A 21,407-nucleotide genomic window follows, 5' to 3' on the forward strand; every position below is an offset into this window, starting at 1 on the left:
CATACCTAACACATAATACACAATCAAAAAATGTTAGAAATGTCATTATAAAAATTTCTTTAAAAATCACTAAATAAAATGACAAGCTTAGTTTTAAAATGGGCAAAGGATATGAGTAGGCAATCCACACAAGAAATACAAATAGCTGACAAAGATATTAAAATACTCTATTTCACAAAAACAAATGGAAAATAAAATGAAGATTAGTGTGCTAGTTTGAAAGTGTTGTGTACCCCAGAAAAATCATCCTTTAATCCTGATTCAGCATTGTAGGGTGGAAACCATTTTGATTAGATTATCTTCATGGAGACGTGATGCTCCCAATTATGGGTGTGGCCTTTTTATTAGATGGAAATGTGTCTCCACCCATTCAAGCTGGGTCTTGATTAGCTTACTGGAGTCCTTTAAAAGGAGAACCATTTTGGAGAAATCACAGATGCAGACACTTGGAGAACAGTTGCTTTGAAGCTGACAGAGACACAGATGTTTGGAAATACTTGGAGTGCTGACAGAGAGAACAAATGCCTAGACACAGGCAGAGCCCAGGAGATGTTGCCATGTGCCTTCCCATGAGTTGCCAAGCAATTCAGAACCTAGGTATGTGTCCCAAAGGAGCTAAGTGAAGGCCCACGGACACTTAAAGAGGAAACCACTGGTATCAGAAGCTGGGATCAACGGAACTGGGAACAAGGATCAGCAGACACCAGCCACCTGCCTTCCCAGCTGACAGACGTGTTTCAGAAGGCACCAGTCTTTCTTGAGTGAAGGTAACCTCTTATTGATGCCTTAATTTGGACATATTCATGGCCTTAGAATTATGATATGTAATGTAATAAATTCTTTTTATAAAAGTCATCATATTTCTGGTATATTATATTCTGGCAGCTTTAGCAAACTAATACATACAGGCTATTTCATTTCATTCTTATCACAACTCTAGATATTTGGTAGGAACTATTGTTATCCCCATCTATCAATGATGAAACTGAAGCATGGAAAGATTAAATAACTTGCCTAAAGTTCCACAGGCAGAAAATGACAGAGTAAGAATTCAAACTCAGGCAGAAATTCTGACTTTAATTATTTTTCCTATTTTTTATTACCCTGTACTATGATGACTGTCTATATTGCAACAGCTATCAAAATACGAAACATGCATAGACCTAAAACATGCACTTAGACCTAAAAGTTCTTTCCTATAAACTTGTCCAATAAAAATACACAAATATGAAAAATATGTACATGAATGTCCATAGTAGCATTTTTCATAATAGAAACATCCCAAATGTCGATCAACCAATGATGGATAAATAGAATGTAGTATATCTATACAATGGAATGTTATTCAGTCATAAAGTAGAATAAGTACTGATATATACAACATGGATGAACCTTGAAAACAGGATGCTTGATAAAAGAAGTCGTCACAAAAGACCACATATTGTATGACCCATTTATACAAAAAATCTAGAATATGAAAAGTCTAGAATAGTCAGAGCTATAGAAACAGAAAATAGATTAGTAGTTGCCTAAGGCTAAGAGGAATGGAGATAATGCAGAGGGTGACTGTTAAATTGTATGGGGTTTCTTACAGAAGTGATGAAAATGCTCTAAAATTGACTGTGGTAATGGTTGCACAACTCTGTGAATACACTAAAAATCAATGAATTGTATACTTTAAATGGGTGAATTGTATGGTATGTGAATTATATCTCAATATAACTGTTACCAAAAATTATATTTGCATGTGTTTGTGTGTGTGTGTAGCAGGATGTTTTACTCTAGAATTGCTTACACTGGTGAGAAATTAACTATAATCTAAATGCCTATCAATAAAAGACTGGTGAAATCAACTACAATAGATCTACAATATAGATATACTACTTAGTAATTTAAAGAATGAAATTATCACACTATATTAACTTGGAAACAGTATTTTTTATGTACATGTATTCTTAAAACAAAAACACAAAGCATACATAAATAGAAAAACTATGGAAATACATATGTGGACAGATAGACAGATAGATAGATAGATAGATAGATAGACAGATAAATAGACCATTACTTCTCCATCTTCTTTATTGAATTCCTATTATTCAGATGTCAGATCTCTTGACTCACCTACCATATTCCTTATCTTTTCACTCATCATTTTTGCCTTTTAAAAATATTTTTCTGAGTCAATTGTGATGATAAATGCAGAGCTCTATGATGATATTGTGAACCATTGATTGTATACTTTGGATGATTACATGGTATTTGAATATACAATATATAGCAATAAAAAATAAATAATTAACAATATATTTTTCTGTTCTATGTTCAAGGATGATTCCTCAAGTATTACTAGTGAAATTCTAAATTTAAAATAATAACTTCACAAGAAAAAAATCTTTACCTTTCAACCTCTACTGTTAAAATATCTTTAAAAGTTCTATATTCTTTGAAACAAAGAAGCTAACCTCATCTCCTTCTTTTTCAAGCTGTTCTATTCTGTGTAGAATTTCCTTTGCTTTCTTCCAGTACTCTTCAAGATTTTTCTCTTTCACAGTCATATCCTTTAATTGTTCTGCTTCATTTTCATCAAAAGAATATTCTTCTTGACTTAGAGATAACTTCCCAGCTTTGTGATATGGGAAAAAAAATGGTGAGTTTATCCATTACTAGAAATATTTCAATGTTTTAAATAAATGTAAACAATAAAACAATCACCCCCTCCTCTAAATTTTGCCCATCCAGACAATTTTAACATGCTAACTGGTATTGAAAATAAGTGGAAAGTATGCTTGACAGAGGTCCAGGACCAAAAGAATCATAAATTAGTCTTTTTTTTTTTTTTTTTTTTTTTTTTTTTGGCACAGGCAGTCTCTGGGAATTGAACCCAGGTCTCTGGCATGGCAGGTGAGAATTCTGCCACTGAGCCACCATTGCACCACCCCATAAATTATACTTTACCCTTCAGAATTAAAGGAAGAAGGAAAGCATGAAAATACAGTATGCCGGGCGGGCTGCAGTGGCGCAGTGGGAGAGTCCTCGCCTGCCATGCCAGAGACCTGGGTTTAATTCCTGGTGCCTGCCCATGTAAGAAAATTTAATAAATAAATAAAACACTCTAAAAAAAAAAAATACAGTATGCCAGGCACGAAAACTTACTCAAGTGTATGGAAACTTGTTTAACAGTACTTTGTTGGTTTTGTTTCTTGTTTTCCTAAAGTGGTTTCCATTCTATAATCTTTTAAGTTTGCTTTTCAGATGTTGAGTCAGAGTAATTTATCTTCTACAAAGACCAAAATTCTTAATGTAGCCAAACCCTTCGTGCTCTAGTTAATACATTAGGCACTCAAACATTTTTAAATACATAAATAAACATATATATAAAATCATAATAAATTTCCCTTGTCCCCCAAACTTAAGTCCTACAAACTAACTTTGTCTACATAACATAAAATGAGTAAATTATTTATAATGCTGCTTTGTTCCACATGGGTTTATATATGAAGAAAATAACCTAGTTATCATATACAAATTATAAGCTCTGCTTTTCAAATCTAAGAAGAGCCAAGAAGACAAAGGTCTTTGGTTCATTATAATAGAAATAAATTCCCATTTATAAAATTTGGTTTGTATTTTCTTAAAGTAGCAGAAAACTTACTAATTTTTTTGCAGTTGTGAAGCACAAAAGTAGCTGCTCTATTTAGCTCCTCATTCTCAGATTCAGTTAAGGCTTGTATCATAAGTGGAAGCCCATTATTTTTAAAAAGGTCATACTGATTTTCCTCTAGAAAATATATCAAAAAATTAAATAAGACAATTACTTTATCATAAACTATCTTTGTGATTCTTCCTTGTGATAATTATGAATACAGATCAAATTAAAAATAGAGAAAAACATAAAGAGTTTCAAAAGTATTTTCAATCTAGGAATTAACCCACTTACACAAGACACCCATCTTAAAAGTGACCTCTAAAATGCAGTCACAGAATAGTGCTATACCTTATCAGGGTAAACAAACTGCCCTTATTTGGTTTCAAAAAAGGTATAGTCAATCCTAAATTACACAGAGGTTAAGAAAAAGAAAGAGAAAATTCGCCAATGCAAGGAGTGGAACAAAGGAAGAAAGAGGAAGTGGAAGAAGCAGAGAGAAAAGGAGAAGAGTGAAACGTAAGCAGGTGGAGCAAGAGGAAAGAGAAGATTGAAAAGACACAAGGAATGGAAGAGAGTGTACAGAGGGAAAGTGGGAGTAGTGAGAAAGTAAGCTGAAGGAGAGATGGCACAGAGGACAGAATGGGAGGTAAATGGAAGAGGAAGGAGAAAGAGAAAAGAGTGACAGGTAAACAAATAAACATCTTTAAAGGTTATCAGTAAACATAGGATCTGTGCAGTAGTGAAGAGTGGATTGAAAAATAGAGACAGAAAGAAGGGATGACAAGGAGGAAGCTATTCTGATAATATTGATGAAAGATGCTGAGGGGGTTGGGGTCTTAACTGAGGAAGTAGCACTGGAATTGGGCAAAAAGGAATAAAGAGGGGTAAAGAGAAGTAGGACTACATGTCTCAGTGACTGACTGAATGCAAATGATAGAGGATAAGCACTTAAAATGACTGGTTTGGACGGTAAATGACTGGAGAAAGGCAATACTTTAAAGTATTCATATGACTAGGAAGAGAAAAGCAAAAGTGTATTCCTACTTTATTATTTCAATAAGCACATTAAATAAATTCAATACTTACCACAAGCCTCAGTGCAATGACCAATAGTAAGCATGATACTGAATTTTTCCTCTGAATCCAGGCTTTCATGAACCAATAATGCCAGAAGTTTTGAAACAATGTGGTACTTGTATAGTACTATCCCAAAAGTAGCTGTCAATATAAAATAGTAAAAAAAAAAAAAAAAAAAAAAGGAAGTACCAACTTAAATCTTACAACTATATATATATACACAAACACAGAGATGCATGCTGTATTTCTCAGAGCTTGTCCGGGGAAAAAGATATCATACACACATACAACACATATATCACACAACATTTAATTTATGTATATATATGTGAATATAAAGAAATGCATTGCAATAAGATGGTGACATATATATACTCTCATTAATTCCTCTTCCCATAATAAATATATTTTACTAAAGTATAATTTTTGAAGAATGGTTTCTACTTCATTGTTTTTTTTTTTAGAAATCATTCCATTCTACATATGCAATCAGTAATTCTTAATATCATCACATAGATGTATGATCATCATTTCTTAGTATATTTGCATCGATTTAGGAAAAGAACTAGCAAACCAACAGAAAAATATATAGAATGTTAATATAGAGAAAAAAATAAAGAAAAAAAAATAATAATAAAAAAACAAAAGACACAAACAAACAAAAAAAAACTATAGCTCAGACGCAGTTTCATTCAGTGTTTTAACTTAATTACATTACAATTAGGTATTATTGTGCTGTCCATTTTTGAGTTTTTGTATCTAGTCCTGTTGCACAGTCTGTATCCCTTCAGCTCCAATTACCCATTATCTTACCGTGTTTCTAATTCCTGCTGGTCTCTGTTACCAATGACATATTCCAAGTTTATTCTCAAATGTCGATTCACATCAGTGGGACCATACAGTATTTGTCCTTTAGTTTTTGGCTAAACTCACTCAGCATAATGTTCTCTAGGTCCATCCATGTTATTACATGCTTCATAAGTTTATTCTGTCTTAAAGCTGCATAATATTCCATCGTATCTATATACCACAGTTTGTTTAGCCACTCGTCTGTTGATGGACATTTTGGCTGTTTCCATCTCTTTGCAATTATAAACAATGCTGCTATAAAGATTGGTGTGCAAATGTCCGTTTCTGTCTTTGCCCTTAAGTCCTTTGAGTAGATACCTAGCAATGGTATTGCTGGGTCGTATGGCAGTTCTATATTCAGTTTTTTGAGGAACCGCCAAACTGCCTTCCACAGTGGTTGCACCATTTGACATTCCCACCAACAGTGGATAAGTGTGCCTCTTTCTCCGCATCCTCTCCAGCACTTGTCATTTTTTGTTTTATTGATAATGGCCATTCTGGTGGGTGTGAGATGATATCTCATCGTGGTTTTGATTTGCATATCTCTAATGGCCAGGGACATTGAGCATCTCTTCATGTGCCTTTTGGCCATTTGTATTTCTTCTTCTGAGAGGTGTCTGTTCAAGTCTTTTTCCCATTTTGTAATTGGGTTGGCTGTCTTTTTGTTGTTGAGTTGAACAATCTCTTTATAAATTCTGGATACTAGACCTTTATCTGATATGTCGTTCCAAATATTGTCTCCCATTGTGTAGGCTGTCTTTCTGCTTTCTTGATGAAGTTCTTTGATGCACAAACGTGTTTAATTTTGAGGAGCTCTCATTTATTTCTTTCTTTCTTCAGTGCTCTTGCTTTAGGTTTAAGGTCCATAAAACCGCCTCCAATTGTAAGTTTCATAAGATATATCCCTACATTTTCCACTAACTGTTTTATGGTCTTAGACCTAATGTTTAGATCTGTGATCCATTTTGAGTTAACTTTTGTATAGGGTGTGAGATATGGGTCCTCTTTCATTCTTTTGCATATGGATATCCAGTTCTCTAGGCACCATTTATTGAAGAGACTGTTCTGTCCCAGGTGAGTTGGCTTGATGGCCTTATCAAAGATCAAATGTCCATAGATGAGAGGGTCTATATCTGAGCACTCTATTCGATTCCATTGGTCGATATATCTATCTTTATGCCAATACCATGCTGTTTTGACCAATGTGGCTTCATAATATGCCTTAAAGTCCGGCAGCGTGAGACCTCCAGCTTCGTTTTTTTTCCTCAAGATGTTTTTAGCAATTCGGGGCACCCTGCCCTTCCAGATAAATTTGCTTATTGGTTTTTCTATTTCCGAAAAATAAGTTGTTGGGATTTTGACTGGTATTGCATTGAATCTGTAAATCAATTTAGGTAGGATTGACATCTTAACTATATTTAGTCTTCCAATCCATGAACACGGTATGCCCTTCCATCTATTTAGGTCTTATGTGATTTCTTTTAACAGTTTTTTGTAGTTTTCTTTGTATAGGTCTTCTGTCTCTTTAGTTAAATTTATTCCTAAGTACTTTATTCTTTTAGTTGCAACTGTAAATGGAATTCGTTTCTTGATTTCCGCCCCAGCTTGTTCATTACTAGTGTATAGAAACGCTACCGATTTTTGAATGTTGATCTTGTAACCTGTTACTTTGCTGTACTCATTTATTAGCTCTAGTAGTTTTGTTGTGGATTTTTCTGGGTTTTCGACGTATAGTATCATATCGTCTGCAAACAGTGATAGTTTTACTTCTTCCTTTCCAATTTTGATGCCTTGTAATTCCTTTTCTTGTCTAATTGCTCTGGCTAGAACCTCCAACACGATGTTGAATAATAGTGGTGATAATGGACATCCTTGTCTTGTTCCTGATCTTAGGGGGAAAGTTTTCAATTTTTCCCCATTGAGGATGTTATTAGCTGTGGGTTTTTCATATATTCCCTCTATCATTTTAAGGAAGTTGCCTTGTATTCCTATCCTTTGAAGTGTTTTCAACAGGAAAGGATGTTGAATCTTGTCAAATGCCTTTTCTGCATCAATTGAGATGATCATGTGATTTTTCTGCTTTGATTTGTGGATATGGTGTATTACATTAATTGATTTTCTTATGTTGAACCATCCTTGCATACCTGGGATGAATCCTACTTGGTCATGATGTACGATTCTTTTAATGTGTTGCTGGATTCGACTTGCTAGAATTTTGTTGAGGATTTTTGCATCGATATTCATTAGAGAGATTGATCTGTAGTTTTCTTTTTTTGTAATATCTTTGCCTGGTTTTGGTATGAGGGTGATGTTGGCTTCATAGAATGAATTACGTAGCTTTCCTTCCACTTCAATTTTTTTGAAGAGTTTGAGGAGAGTTGGTACTAATTCTTTCTGGAATGTTTGGTAGAATTCACATGTGAAGCCGTCTGGTCCTGGACTTTTCTTTTTGGGAAGCTTTTGAATGACTGATTTAATTTCTTTACTTGTGATTGGTTTGTTGAGGTCATCTATTTCTTCTTGAGTCAAAGTTGGTTGTTCATGCCTTTCCAGGAACCCGTCCATTTCATCTAAATTGTTGTATTTATTAGCGTAAAGTTGTTCATAGTATCCTGTTATTACCTCCTTTATTTCTGTGAGGTCAGTGGTTATGTCTCCTCTTCCATTTCTGATCTTATTTATTTGCATCCTCTCTCTTCTTCTTTTTGTCAATCTTGCTAAGGGCCCATCAATCTTACTGATTTTCTCATAGAACCAACTTCTGGTCTTATTGATTTTCTCTATTGTTTTCATGTTTTCAATTTCATTTATTTCTGCTCTAATCTTTGTTATTTCTTTCCTTTTGCTTGCTTTGGGTTTAGTTTGCTGTTCTTTCTCCAGTTCTTCCAAGTGGACAGTTAATTCCTGAATTTTTGCCTTTTCTTCTTTTCTGATATAGGCATTTAGGGCAATAAATTTCCCTCTTAGCACTGCCTTTGCTGCGTCCCACAGGTTTTGATATGTTGTGTTTTCATTTTCATTCACTCAAGATATTTACTAATTTCTCTTGCAATTTCTTCCTTGACCCAGTCGTTGTTTAAGAGTGTGTTGTTGAGCCTCCACGTATTTGTGAATTTTCTGGCACTCTGCCTATTATTGATTTCCAACTTCATTCCTTTATGATCCGAGAAAGTGTTGTGTATGATTCCAATCTTTTTAAATTTGTTAAGACTTGCTTTGTGACCCAGCATATGGTCTATCTTTGAGAATGATCCATGAGCACTTGAGAAAAAGGTGTATCTTGTAATGTCCTATAAATGTCTGTTAAGTCTAGCTCATTTATTGTCATATTCAAATTCTCTATTTCTTTATTGATCCTCTGTCTAGATGTTCTGTCCATTGATGAGAGTGGTGAATTGAAGTCTCCAACTATTATGGTATATGTGTCTATTTCCCTTTTCAGTGTTTTCAGTGTATTCCTCACGTATTTTGGGGCATTCTGGTTTGGTGCATAAATATTTATGATTGTTATGTCTTCTTGTTTAATTGTTCCTTTTACTAGTAGATAGTGTCCTTCTTTGTGTCTTTTAACTGTTTTACATTTGAAGTCTAATTTGTTGGATATTAGTATAGCTACTGCTGCTCTTTTCTGGTTGTTATTTGCATGAAATATCTTTTCTCAACCTTTCACTTTCAACCTATGTTTATCTTTGGGTCTAAGATGTGTTTCCTGTAGACAGCATATAGAAGGATCCTGTTTTTTAATCCACTCTGCCAGTCTATGTCTTTTGATTGGGGAATTCAGCCCATTAACATTTAGTGTTCTTACTGTTTGGGTAATATTTTCCTCTACCATTTTGCCTTTTGTATTATATATATCATATCTGATTTTCCTTCTTTCTACACTCTTCTCCATACCTCTCTCTTCTGTCTTTTCATATCTGACTCTAGTGCTCCCTTTAGTATTTCTTGCAGAGCTGGTCTCTTGGTCACAAATTCTCTCAGTGACTTTTTGTCTGAGAATGTTTTAATTTCTCCCTCATTTTTGAAGGACAATTTTGCTGGATATAGAAGTCTTGGTTGGCAGTTTTTCTCTTTTAGTAATTTAAATATATCATCCCACTGTCTTCTAGCTTCCATGGTTTCTGCTGAGAAATCTACACATAGTCTTATTGGGTTTCCCTTGCATGTGATGGATTGTTTTTCTCTTGCTGCTTTCAAGATCCTCTCTTTCTCTTTGACCTCTGACATTCTAACTAGTAAGTGTCTTGGAGAACGCCTATTTGGGTCTAATCTCTTTGGGGTTCGCTGCACTTCTTGGATCTGTAATTTTAGGTCTTTCATAAGAGTTGGGCAATTTTCAGTGATAATTTCTTCCATTAGTTTTTCTCCTCCTTTTCCCTTCTCTTCTCCTTCTGGGACACCCACAACACGTATATTTGTGTGCTTCTTATTGTCATTCAGTTCCCTGATCCCCTGCTCAAATTTTTCCATTCTTTTCCCTATAGTTTCTGTTTCTTTTTGGAATTCAGATGTTCCATCCTCCAGTTAACTAATTCTAGCTTTTGTCTCTTTAAGTTTACCATTGTAGGTATCCTTTGTTTTTTCCAACTTTTCTACTTTGTCCTTCACTCCCATAAATTCTGTGATTTGTTTATTCAGACTTTCCATTTCTTCTTTTTCTTGATCCCATGCCTTCTTCACGCCTCCCTCAATTTATTGATTTGGTTTTTGAAGAGGTTTTCCATTTCTGTTCGTATATTCAGAATTAGTTGTCTCAGCTCCTGTATCTCATTTGAACTATTGGTTCATTCCTTTGACTGGGCCATATCTTCAATTATCCGTGCGTGATCCGTTATCTTCTGCTGGCGTCTGGGCATTTAATCAGATTTCCCTGGGTGTGGGACCCAGCAGGTTGAAATATTTTTCTGTGAAATATCTGGGCTCTGTTTTTCTTATCCTGCCCAGTCGGTGGTGCTCGTCTGTCTGTGGGTCCCACCAATAAAAGATGCTGTGGCTCCTTTAACTTTGGAAAACTCTCGCTGTGGGGGAGGGTTGCCAGCCGAAGCTGCTTGGGGGCGTGCCGATCCGAATCTCCCAGCCGGCCCGGGAATCTTCGCGTGGGGAGGGTCGCCAGCCGAAGAGGCTGGGGGGAATGCCGGTCCAAATCTCCCAGCCGGCCCGGGACGCCAAGCGTGGCGGGGGGGTGCCGGCCGCCGCGGCTTGGGGAAGTGCCTATCCAACGTTCCCAGCCAGACCGGGAAGCCACGTGTGTGGAAGGGACCCCGGTCTCCGGTCTCCGCGGCTTGGGGGACCTCCAATCCAATTCTCCCAGCCGGTCCGGGGGGCTGCGCGTGGGGGGGGGCGCCAGCCGCCGCGGCTTGAGGAGACCGCCTGTCCAGTTCTCCCAGCCGGCCCGGGAAGGAGGGAGGGAGGGACTCCGGCCGCTAGCTGCCCCAGCCTGGGGAAGCGCACACCCCTTGGTGATCTCACCGCAGCGGATTCTCCCTGCCGGTTCAGCCTTTCCAGAGTGGGGTACGCTGTCTTTTTGGTCTCTGTCGTGGCTCCGGGAGCTGTTCTGTACCGTTTCTATTTCTTTAGTAGCTGTTCTGGAGGAGGAACTAAGACCTGCGCATCTTACTAAGCCGCCATCTTCTCCGGAAGTCTGCTTTATTGTTTTGCATAATGTTAATTATAAAGTAATATTACCTTCCCAAAAGTTGAAAATGCTTACAGTTCACACAAATACAACGTGTTAATAATAGGGTTGTATATAGGAACCCTGTATTTTATGCATCATTGTTCTGTAAACCACAACTTCTATAATTTTAAAAAAATGCTTCTAGTTACCTTACAGACCTATTCTTATCTAATTGGAGAATAAAGACCTGCCTTCATAACCAATTTCCACCCAACACTGAAATACACTATAAAGTGGCCATGGTATTAATGATGCAATGACACATATATGAAGCTACACTGAGATGTGACAAAATTTAAGAAGTCCACCATTTTAGGCCATACTTCTCCTCAATGGGCTTCTAACAAAGTTTATCCAGACTCTAACAACACTGACATCAACAAAAAAGATTTCAGATTCCTCAAGGGATTATATTTTATCATTTTTGTATATCACAAAGAACCCAGCACATAGCAAATCCTCAAAAATGGACTTTTAAAAACCATCTATTTTTTTTTAGTTATTTGTGAATGTCAACAGAATTTCTTATTTCCAAGATTCTCAGAACCATCATTTCTTCATTCACAGACCTATTATTACTTGGTGTTTATGTACAAGAGAAGCAGCCACTATTCAACTCTGGTTCTAACATTCATTAATTATGGTGCATTGGGGAAGTCAGATTTCATACTTATCTGATAGAAGCATACCTACCTTAATTTTTTATATACAAACCTATAAATTGGGTTTTCCGTTCCTGTTTGTCTTCAAAATATCCCTTGATTCCTCAATCTAAATTTTTAAATTTATTTCTGCTTTTTAAGTGAAATAAATGTTTATGAATGATAGAATTTTATCTTGATTCTATCATGAAAGTCAGAAGAACAAGATTGGAATACTTAGGGAAGTCATAATCTCCACGGGCAGATAAAGATGTGAACTGGATAATTTCTAAGGTTCCCCTCAACTTGTAAGAAACTGGAAGTCCAGTCCATGTTAGTGTACAATCTACCATTTTAACACTCACCATGCTGAATTCAAACAAAGCACAATCGTAAAAAAATTACTAAGCATTTTCACTTACGATTATCAGCAATACATGCATCCATTGTCTTTGTCACCACCACTGCAAGCTTAGCACTGGAAAGAGTCTTGTGTGAATTGGATTCCAGTTTCACAAGAACTTGAGACAATACATCTAGTCCACCCACAGATATAAAGTACTCCTGAACATGTGCTTAAGAAATAAAATAGCAGAACTATTACAACCTCAAATCAACAAAACAGGTGTATGGTTTCTTTCAATTAATTTGCATTAAATATAACATTAACTTGACTTTTTCAAATACTCACTAAGAATACCAAAATTAAAGAATTAAAAATAAAGAATTAAATATCAAATCTTTAGTTGTGCATATACATGATCATAAAAAAATTACTTATTTAAGAATCTGTCTTTGACCAGGTACAACTAGCTCATGAATAGTTCAGGATCATCTCTTTCTTGTGTTAGAAATCTTTCTGTTGTTTCATTTAGTAAGAATTGTTTTATTTTACAAGAATGGCATTATTAAACTCAAGTCCTACAATAGCATTACAAGTAAATTCATTGATTTAGCTTGGCGTTGTAATTTGCACACTGCCTATTTTCTGAATTCCAACATAACTCATCCTCTGATTGCTTGAATCTGCAAAGGGTAAAGTAATTTAACTGTTCTAAAAAGAACACGAATTTCATCCATCTATTTCAGTCTAATTCTTTTCCTTTTTGAAACTTAAAACTATAATATACCATTGATACTCATAACAACTATTGCAAGCAGATTCTATGACAGACATATTTTTTTTAAGTCTGGAGTCTGTTTCCCTCTTGAAAATTATTCTGATGGGAGAGTATACCATAGGTCTATAGATTAAACAATTTCCACAGCCCTTATCCTATAACAGGCATATAATAAGTAGATATAAGAGCAAGTGATTATAATTCTGCCACAAACCTTCTTCATAGTCTACCCTAATTCCATAAATTAGACCCAAGATGACTGTGCGGTTTGAAAGGATGATGTACCCTAGAAAAGCCATGTTTTAATTCTGATCCATTTTGTAAAGGTAGCCATTTCTTTTAATCCCTATTCAATATTATAGGTTGGAAACCTGATTAGGTTATTGCCACAGAGATGTGGCCCACCCAGTTGTCGGTATTAAACTTGATTAGATGGAGCTGTGACTCCACCCATTCCATGCGGGTCTTGATTCGTTCACTGGAATTCTTTAAAAGAGGAAGCATTTTGGAGAAAGACCCTTTTGAGAACGATGAGAGAGCCACGAAGCAGAGAGCCCACGTAGCCACAGACCTTTGGAGATGAAAAAGGAATACTCCCCCAGGGGAGCTTCATGGAGCAAGAGGCCTGGAGAGAAAGCTCGCAGACATTGCCATGTTCGCCATGTGCCTTTCCAGTTGAGAGTGACACTGAACTTAATTGACCTTTTTTGAGTGAAGGTAACCTCTTGTTGGTGCCTTAATCTGGACATTATTATAGACTTGCTTTAATTGGGAAATTTTCATGGCCTTAGAACTGTAAATTTGCAACTTAATAAATTCCCTTTTTTAAAAAAGCCATTCCATTTCTGGTGTATGCATTCCAAAGGCTAGCAAACTAGAACAATGACCTAAAGATAAATTGCATTTTTGTACTGTTCAACAAAACAGATATATTACTCTAAGAAAAATACTTTCAGAATTTTCTACACCTGGGAAAGGAAATATTATTTAAAGACAGGTTAATACTTTCAATATTATGTAGACTCCAAAATAGATTTTTTACTAGACAGTATTTTCATTAAAAAATTCTTCAAAATTGATGATATTGTGAACCACTGATTGTACACTTTGGATTATTACACAGTATATGAATATATAATATGTAGCAATAAAAAAAGTGTCCTGAATCAAAAAAAAAAAATTCTTCAAAATGGAAATATTTTAAAAGCTTAGATGATAAAGGTACTGTGTTACTGCAAAGTTTTTTTCCCTCCAACATTATCTATTTTTTTCACTTAAACTTTTTATTTTGAAATAATTTCAAACTTCTAGGACAGTTGCAAAAATAAAACAAAACCCATACAGAGAACTCAACATACCCCTCACAGATACCCAGATCTATTAATTTTAACATTTTTCATCTTGCCACATTTGCTATATCATTATTTCTATCCATCTACATGCCTATTTCCCAAACATCTGAGTAGGTTGTATACATCATGCTCCTTCAATACAATACTTTTGTGTACATTTCCTGAGAAAAAGAATACTTACTTAAGTAACCACCTTAAGTATGGCTATCAAGGTCAAGAAATTTAACATTAATATAAAACTTATAGTCTATATTCCAATTTTTCTTCTGTCTCAATACTATCCTTTTGAGTTTTTTCTCCTCCATTATTAGATTCAGTCCAGGATCATGCCTTGTATTTAATTGTCATTGTCTCTTTAGTTGCTCTTTTACTTTTAATTCTGGAAATATATACAACATAGATTTTCCTATCTCACCCACTCCCAAGCATACCATTCAGTGAAATTAATCAATTCTCAATGTTACACACTACTCTCACCATCATTCATTACCAGAACTTTCCCATCATCCCAAACAGAAACCCTACACTTATTATGCATTAACCCCTCATCCCCATCCCACCCGCCACCCTGGTAACCTGTATTCTACTTTCTGTCTCTATGAGTTTGTATATTCTAGCTATTTCAGGTAAGTAGAATCATACAGTGTCTGGCCTTTTATGTCTAACTTATTTCATGCAACATGACGTCTTGAAGGTTTATCCATGTATAGGCATGCATGTATCAGAACTTCATTCCTTTTTAAGTCTGAGTAATATTCTACTGTATGTATATACCACATTTTATATATCCATCTATCTGCTGATGGACATTTGGCTTGCTTCCACTTTGGGCTATTGTGAATAATGTTGAGCAATGGAATACAAATATCTGTCTGAGTCTTTGCTTTCAATTCTTTTGGGTATATTCCTAGATGTAGGATTCCTGGGTTGTATGGCAGTTCTATGTTTAACTATTTGAGGAACAGCCAAATTGTTTTCCATAATATCTGCATCGTTTTCCATTCCTACCAACAATGTACAAAGGTTCCTATTTTCAGCATTCTCACCAACACTTGTTATTCACCATTTATTAAAAAAACAAGAGCCATTCTAGTGGGTATGGGATGGTATTTCATTGTGGTTTCAATTTCCCTAATGGCTAATGATATTGAGTGCCTTTTCATGTGCTTACTGGACACTCATATATCTTCTTTAGAGAAATGGCTATTCAAGTCCTTTGCCCATTTTAAATTGGGTCATCTATCTTTTTTTGCTGTTGAGTTGTAGGTGTTCTTTATCTATTCAGGATATTAAACCCTTGTCAGATGTTTGGTTTCCAAATATTTTTCTCTCATTCTGTTGGTTGACTTTCCTCTTTCTTAACAATGTCATAGATGCACAAAGTTCAAATTTTAATGAAGTTCAATTTATTGATTTTTTCTTTTGTTGCTCCTATTTTGGTGTAAAGTCTAAGAATTCATTGACTAATACAAGGTCCTTAAGATATTCCCTTATGTTTCCTTCTAAGAGTAATATGGTTTTACCACAAAGATTTTTAAATATATCTTAAGTACAACAATTAAGGTTTAGATGCAGAACATCCTAGTTCATACTAATTGACTGTATACTATTTCAGACTTCTTCTAATCAATATCTGAAACCAATTTGCTAAGGGTAAGAGGCCTACAACCATCATTCATTCAAGCTGGCTTTTAGAGAAAGAGGAAATGTGAAGGCATCAAGGAAGGAAATAGATCCCAATTTTGGGAATTCTGGAGTGTGAAACATGACTATTTGTTTTAAAAGGCTGAATGTAAATATACACCAGCAATATATGAAGGTTCTATATATACAACCTCATTTATTTATTATTTTATTTTATTCTATTTTTTGCATGGGCAGGCTCTGGGAATTGAACCCAGGTCTCCAGGTCAGCAGGCAAGAATTCTTGCCACTGAGCCACCATTGCACTGCCCTCCTTTTTATTTTATTTTTTTCACATCCTCATTTATATTTAGTATTGTCAGTCTTTTTACTTTGGGCTATGCTAGTGGATATCTTGTGCTGTCTAGTTGGGGTTTTAGTATGGATTTTCCAGATGACTAATAACGTTGAACATCTTTTCACATGTTTCTTTAATATTCGTATCTCCTTCCGTGAGTATCTGATCAACTCTTTTGCCGATTTTTCATCAGATTGTCTGTTGATTTTATTGCTTGTTTGTAATATCCCAAGTATAAGTTCTTTATCAGATGTATGTTTCACAATTATTTTCTTCAGTCTTTGGCTTGCCTTTTCATACTCTTAGTAGTATCTTTCAAAGAGCAAAATATTTTCATTTCAATGAAATCCAATTTACCATATTTTTTCTTTAGTAGTTCATGATTTTGGGTTCAAAGAAATTTGTGTCTATCTCAAGTTTGTAAAGATTTTTTTCCTTAACTTTTTGTCTAGAAGTTTTATAGTTTTAGCTCTTATATTGAGTCTACAGAGCATTTCAAGCTAATTTTCTTTACTGTGTAAGATAATCATTTTTGCACCTGGATTTCCATTTTTTGCAGCACCATTTATTGAAGAGACTCTCTTTTCTTGTTGGAATTATGTTAGCACCTCGGTATAAAATATACTGGCCATATGATGGTTCTATTTCTGGTTCTATTTTTGTTCCATTGATCCACATGTCTATACTTACACCAAAGCCACACATTCTTGATCACTGTGTGGTAAGTATTGCAATCAGATAATGTAAATCCTGCAATTTTGTACTTCTTTTTCAAAAAAGCTTTTGTTATCCTAATTTTTCATTTCCATTTATATTTTAGAATCAGCTTGTCAATTTCTACAAAATATTCTGCTGGGATTTTGATTTGGAATACCATGAATCTAGAGATGAACTTGAGAAGAAGTGACAATCTAACAATATTGAGTCTTATATACATTAGTATGCTGCATTTCCTCATTAATTTAGTTCTTCTTTATGTCAGCAATGTTTTATAGTTTTCAGCATATAGACATTGCAAATATTTCATTAAATTTATCTCTATTTAGTTTTTAAATATTGTAAATGATAAAAATTTCTTTCAATTTCCAATTGTTCGTTAATGTATAGAAATTCAATTGATTTTTGTATACTAACCTTGAATCATTGCTAAATCATACATTAGTTTTAGTAGCTTTTATGCAGACTCTCTTTTCTACATAGTCAATCATGCCATGTATAGATAAATACTGTTTTTGTTCCCCTCTGTTCCAATCTCCATGCCTTTTATTTCACCTTCTTGCTTTATTGCACTGGCTAGGTCATTCAACAAAATGTTAGATAAAAGCTGTGAGAATGGATTCCTTGTCTTTTTCAAGCATTCAGTCTTTCACTATTAAGCTGTAGTACTTTGCAAAGGCCCTTTGATCACTTGAGAAAGACCTTTTCTAATCCTAATTTACCAGGAGTTTTTATTACAAACATATGTTGGACTTTCTCAAATGTTTTTTCTGTATCTATGAGAATAATCACATGGGGTTTTTTTTTACAGATATGAATACACTGAATTTTCTGTATCCTGGGATAAATGTCACGTGGTCATACTGTATTATCCTCTCTGTATATTGCTAGGTTTGATTTATTAATATTTCATTAAGGATTTCACCCTGTGTGTTTATAATGGATATAAGTCTGCAATTTTCTTGAAATGTCTTTTCCAGGTTTTGGTTTGGAGGTAATGCTGGCCTCATAAAACGTGTTGGGAAGTGTTACCTCAACTTCTATTTTCTTAAATAATGTATGGAGAATTAGTAATTTTTTTCCTTAAATATCTGGTAGAATTCACCAGTGAAATAATTAGAGCCAGGAATTCAACTGTGTTTCGGTTTTAAATTTATTTAATAGATTCATGTAAGTATGTATGTATGTATTTAATAGATACAGGGATATTCAGTTTACCTATTCCTTCCTGAGTGACATTTGGTAGTTTGTGACTTTCAAAGAACCTGTCAAATTCAGAGGCACAGAATTTTCCAACTATTTTTTGCTATCTTTTTTTTTTAATTAAAAAAAAATTAACGAACATAACATTTAGAAATCATTCCATTCTACATATGCAATCAGTAATTCTTAATATCATCACATAGATGTATGATCATCTTTCTTAGTACATTTGCATCGATTTACAAATAGAAATAGCAAGACAACAGAAAAAGAAATAAAATGATAATATAGAGAAAAAAATAAAAACAAAAAATAAAAATATATATATATATAAAACAAACAAACCAAAAAAACCTATAGCTCAGATGCAGCTTCATTCAGTGTTTTAACATAATTACATTACAATTAGGTAGTACTGTGCTGTCCATTTTTGAATTTTTGTATCCAGTCTTGTTGCACAGTCTGTATCCCTTCAGCTCCAGTTACCCATTATCTTACCCTGTTTCTAATTCCTGCTGGTCTCTGTTACCAATGACATATTCCAAGTTTATTCTCTAATGTCAGTTCATATCAGTGGGACCATACAGTATTTGTCCTTTAGTTTTCGGCTAGTCTCACTCAGCATAATGTTCTCTAGGTCCATCCATGTTATTACATGCTTCATAAGTTTATTCTGTCTTAAAGCTGCATAATATTCCATCGTATCTATATACCACAGTTTGTTTAGCCACTCGTCTGTTGATGGACATTTTGGCTGTTTCCATCTCTTTGCAATTGTAAATAATGCTGCTATAAACATTGGTGTGCAAATGTCCGTTTGTGTCTTTGCCCTTAAGTCCTTTGAGTAGATACCTAGCAATGGTATTGCTGGGTCGTATGGCAACTCTATATTCAGTTTTTTGAGGAACCGCCAAACTGCCTTCCACAGTGGTTGCACCATTTGACATTCCCACCAACAGTGGATAAGTGTGCCTCTTTCTCCACATCCTCTCCAGCACTTGTCATTTTTTGTTTTGTTGATAATGGCCATTCTGCTGGGTGTGAGATGATATCTCATTGTGGTTTTGATTTGCATTTCTCTAATGGCCAGAGATATAGAGCATCTCTTCATGTGCCTTTTGGAATTTGTATTTCCTCTTCTGAGAGGTGTCTGTTCAAGTCTTTTTCTCATTTTGTAATTGGGTTGGCTGTCTTTTTGTTGTTGAGTTGAACAATCTCTTTATAAATTCTGGATACTAGGCCTTTATCTGATATGTCGTTTCCAAATATTGTCTCCCATTGTGTAGGCTGTCTTTCTCCTTTCTTGATGAAGTTCTTTGATGCACAAACGTGTTTAATTTTGAGGAGCTCCCATTTATTTCTTTCTTTCTTCAGTGCTCTTGCTTTAGGTTTAAGGTCCATAAAACCACCTCTAATTGTAAGATTCATCAGATATCTCCCTACATTTTCCTCTAACTGTTTTATGGTCTTAGACCTAATGTTTAGATCTTTGATCCATTTTGAGTTAACTTTTGTATAGGGTGTGAGATACGGGTCCTCTTTCATTCTTTTGCATATGGAAATCCAGTTCTCTAGGCACCATTTATTGAAGAGACTGTTCTGTCCCAGGTGAGTTGGCTTGACGGCCTTATCAAAGATCAAATGTCCATAGATGAGAGGGTCTATATCTGAGCACTCTATTCGATTCCATTGGTCAATATATAAATCTTTATGCCAATACCATGCTGTTTTGACCACTGTGGCTTCATAATATGCCTTAAAGTCCGGCAGCGTGAGACCTCCAGCTTCGTTTTTTTTCCTCAAGATGTTTTTAGCAATTCGGGGCACCCTGCCCTTCCAGATAAATTTGCTTATTGGTTTTTCTATTTCTGAAAAATAAGTTGTTGGGATTTTGACTGGTATTGCATTGAATCTGTAAATCAATTTAGGTAGGATTGACATCTTAACTATATTTAGTCTTCCAATCCATGAACACGGTATGCCCTTCCATCTATTTAGGTCTTATGTGATTTCTTTTAACAGTTTTTTGTAGTTTTCTTTGTATAGGTCTTCTGTCTCTTTAGTTAAATTTATTCCTAAGTACTTTATTCTTTTAGTTGCAACTGTAAATGGAATTCGTTTCTTGATTTCCCCCTCAGCTTGTTCATTACTAGTGTATAGAAACGCTACCGATTTTTGAATGTTGATCTTGTAACCTGTTACTTTGCTGTACTCATTTATTAGCTCTAGTAGTTTTGTTGTGGATTTTTCTGGGTTTTCGACGTATAGTATCATATCGTCTGCAAACAGTGATAGTTTTACTTCTTCCTTTCCAATTTTGATGCCTTGTAATTCCTTTTCTTGTCTAATTGCTCTGGCTAGAACCTCCAACACGATGTTGAATAATAGTGGTGATAATGGACATCCTTGTCTTGTTCCTGATCTTAGGGGGAAAGTTTTCAATTTTTCCCCACTGAGGATGTTATTAGCTGTGGGTTTTTCATATATTCCCTCTATCATTTTAAGGAAGTTGCCTTGTATTCCTATCCTTTGAAGTGTTTTCAACAGGAAGGATGTTGAATCTTGTCAAATGCCTTTTCTGCATCAATTGAGATGATCATGTGATTTTTCTGCTTTGATTTGTGGATATGGTGTATTACATTAATTGATTTTCTTATGTTGAACCATCCTTGCATACCTGGGATGAATCCTACTTGGTCATGATGTACGATTCTTTTAATGTGTTGCTGGATTCGATTTGCTAGAATTTTGTTGAGGATTTTTGCATCGATATTCATTAGAGAGATTGGTCTATAGTTTTCTTTTTTGTAATATCTTTGCCTGGTTTTGGTATGAGGGTGATGTTGGTTTCATAGAATGAATTACGTAGCTTTCCTTCCACTTCAATTTTTTTGAAGAGTTTGAGCAGAGTTAGTACTAATTCTTTCTGGAATGTTTGGTAGAATTCACATGTGAAGCCGTCTGGTCCTGGACTTTTCTTTTTGGGAAGCTTTTGAATGACTGATTTAATTTCTTTACTTGTGATTGGCTTGTTGAGGTCATCTATTTCTTCTTGAGTCAAAGTTGGTTGTTCATGTCTTTCCAGGAACCCGTCCATTTCATCTAAATTGTTGTATTTATTAGCGTAAAGTTGTTCA

At 35.0% G+C, this 21,407-nt stretch overlaps 1 protein-coding gene across 13 annotated transcripts in view; it reads right to left on the minus strand.

The window, feature by feature from the left end:
• Positions 1-21,407, minus strand: part of TERB1 (telomere repeat binding bouquet formation protein 1) — a 113,139-nt gene that overhangs the window by 38,401 nt on the left and 53,331 nt on the right. For 11 of the 13 annotated variants that reach the window (XR_013163611.1, XR_013163609.1, XR_013163610.1 and 8 more), the window contains 4 exons: positions 12,319-12,471; positions 4,736-4,867; positions 3,656-3,781; positions 2,466-2,626 (listed from right to left, as the gene is read on the minus strand). Coding sequence is in view for 10 of the 13 variants with exons in the window: in XM_077132653.1 (XP_076988768.1) it covers positions 2,466-2,626; positions 3,656-3,781; positions 4,736-4,867; positions 12,319-12,471 (572 nt within the window). In the remaining 3 variants the exon portion in view is untranslated. The remainder of the gene's footprint in view (positions 1-2,465; positions 2,627-3,655; positions 3,782-4,735; positions 4,868-12,318; positions 12,472-21,407) is intronic. The other 2 variants (XM_077132658.1, XM_077132655.1) reach the window with 2 other exon arrangements.

The sequence above is a fragment of the Tamandua tetradactyla genome, chromosome 16, assembly GCF_023851605.1.
Source record: "Tamandua tetradactyla isolate mTamTet1 chromosome 16, mTamTet1.pri, whole genome shotgun sequence".
Taxonomy (NCBI): Eukaryota; Metazoa; Chordata; class Mammalia; order Pilosa; family Myrmecophagidae; genus Tamandua; species Tamandua tetradactyla.